This window comes from Condylura cristata, unplaced genomic scaffold (assembly GCF_000260355.1).
Source record: "Condylura cristata isolate star-nosed mole 26May11 unplaced genomic scaffold, ConCri1.0 scaffold00018, whole genome shotgun sequence".
NCBI classification, from domain to species: Eukaryota; Metazoa; Chordata; class Mammalia; order Eulipotyphla; family Talpidae; genus Condylura; species Condylura cristata.
The window spans coordinates 21809658-21810181 of record NW_004567119.1 but is presented as its reverse complement, the minus strand read 5'-3'; the positions used below and the strand labels follow the sequence as shown (position 1 = coordinate 21810181).

At 66.2% G+C, this 524-nt stretch overlaps 1 protein-coding gene across 1 annotated transcript in view; it reads left to right on the top strand.

The window, feature by feature from the left end:
• BMP1 (bone morphogenetic protein 1) overlaps nt 1-524 on the top strand; it is a gene marked incomplete at its 5' end in the record, with an annotated part of 40624 nt that continues 40100 nt past the window's right edge. The window contains one exon of the mRNA XM_012726769.1: nt 1-145. Within this exon, the coding sequence (XP_012582223.1) occupies nt 1-145 (145 nt within the window). The remainder of the gene's footprint in view (nt 146-524) is intronic.

Below are 524 nucleotides of genomic sequence, written 5' to 3'. Positions count from 1 at the left end.
GTGGCCCGCCTGTCGCTGCCGCTGCTGCTCTGGCTGCTGCTGCTCCCGCGCCCAGGCCGGCCGCTGGACTTGGCCGATTACACCTATGACCTGGGGGAGGAGGACGACTCGGAGCCCCTCAACTACAAAGACCCCTGCAAGGCGGGTAGGCGCCCCCCACCCCCGCGGTCGGCCGGGGCGCGAGGGGCCGGCGCGGGCAGGCCCGGCGGGAGGCGCGGGCTGCTTCGGCTTTGGGGTGGGGGGAGGACGGTCCAGTGTGGGAAGCCGGGAGCTGCCTGGTTGGCAAGGCAGTGGGGAACAAAAGAAAGAGGGAGAGAGGGAGGGGGAAGTTTGGGGGACTTTTAGGACTGAAGTTGTGCTGCTGTTTGTGGAAGCGGCAGCCGCTGCCTCGGGTCTTCCCAGAGGATTCCCGGGAAGAGGTCCCTGGGTGCGGAGAGAAACCTGCGGGCCAGGAGGCTTTTCCTCCTACAGGAAACTTTTCTGGCCAAACTCCTGTGAGTGTGTGTGTGTGTGTGTGTGTGTGT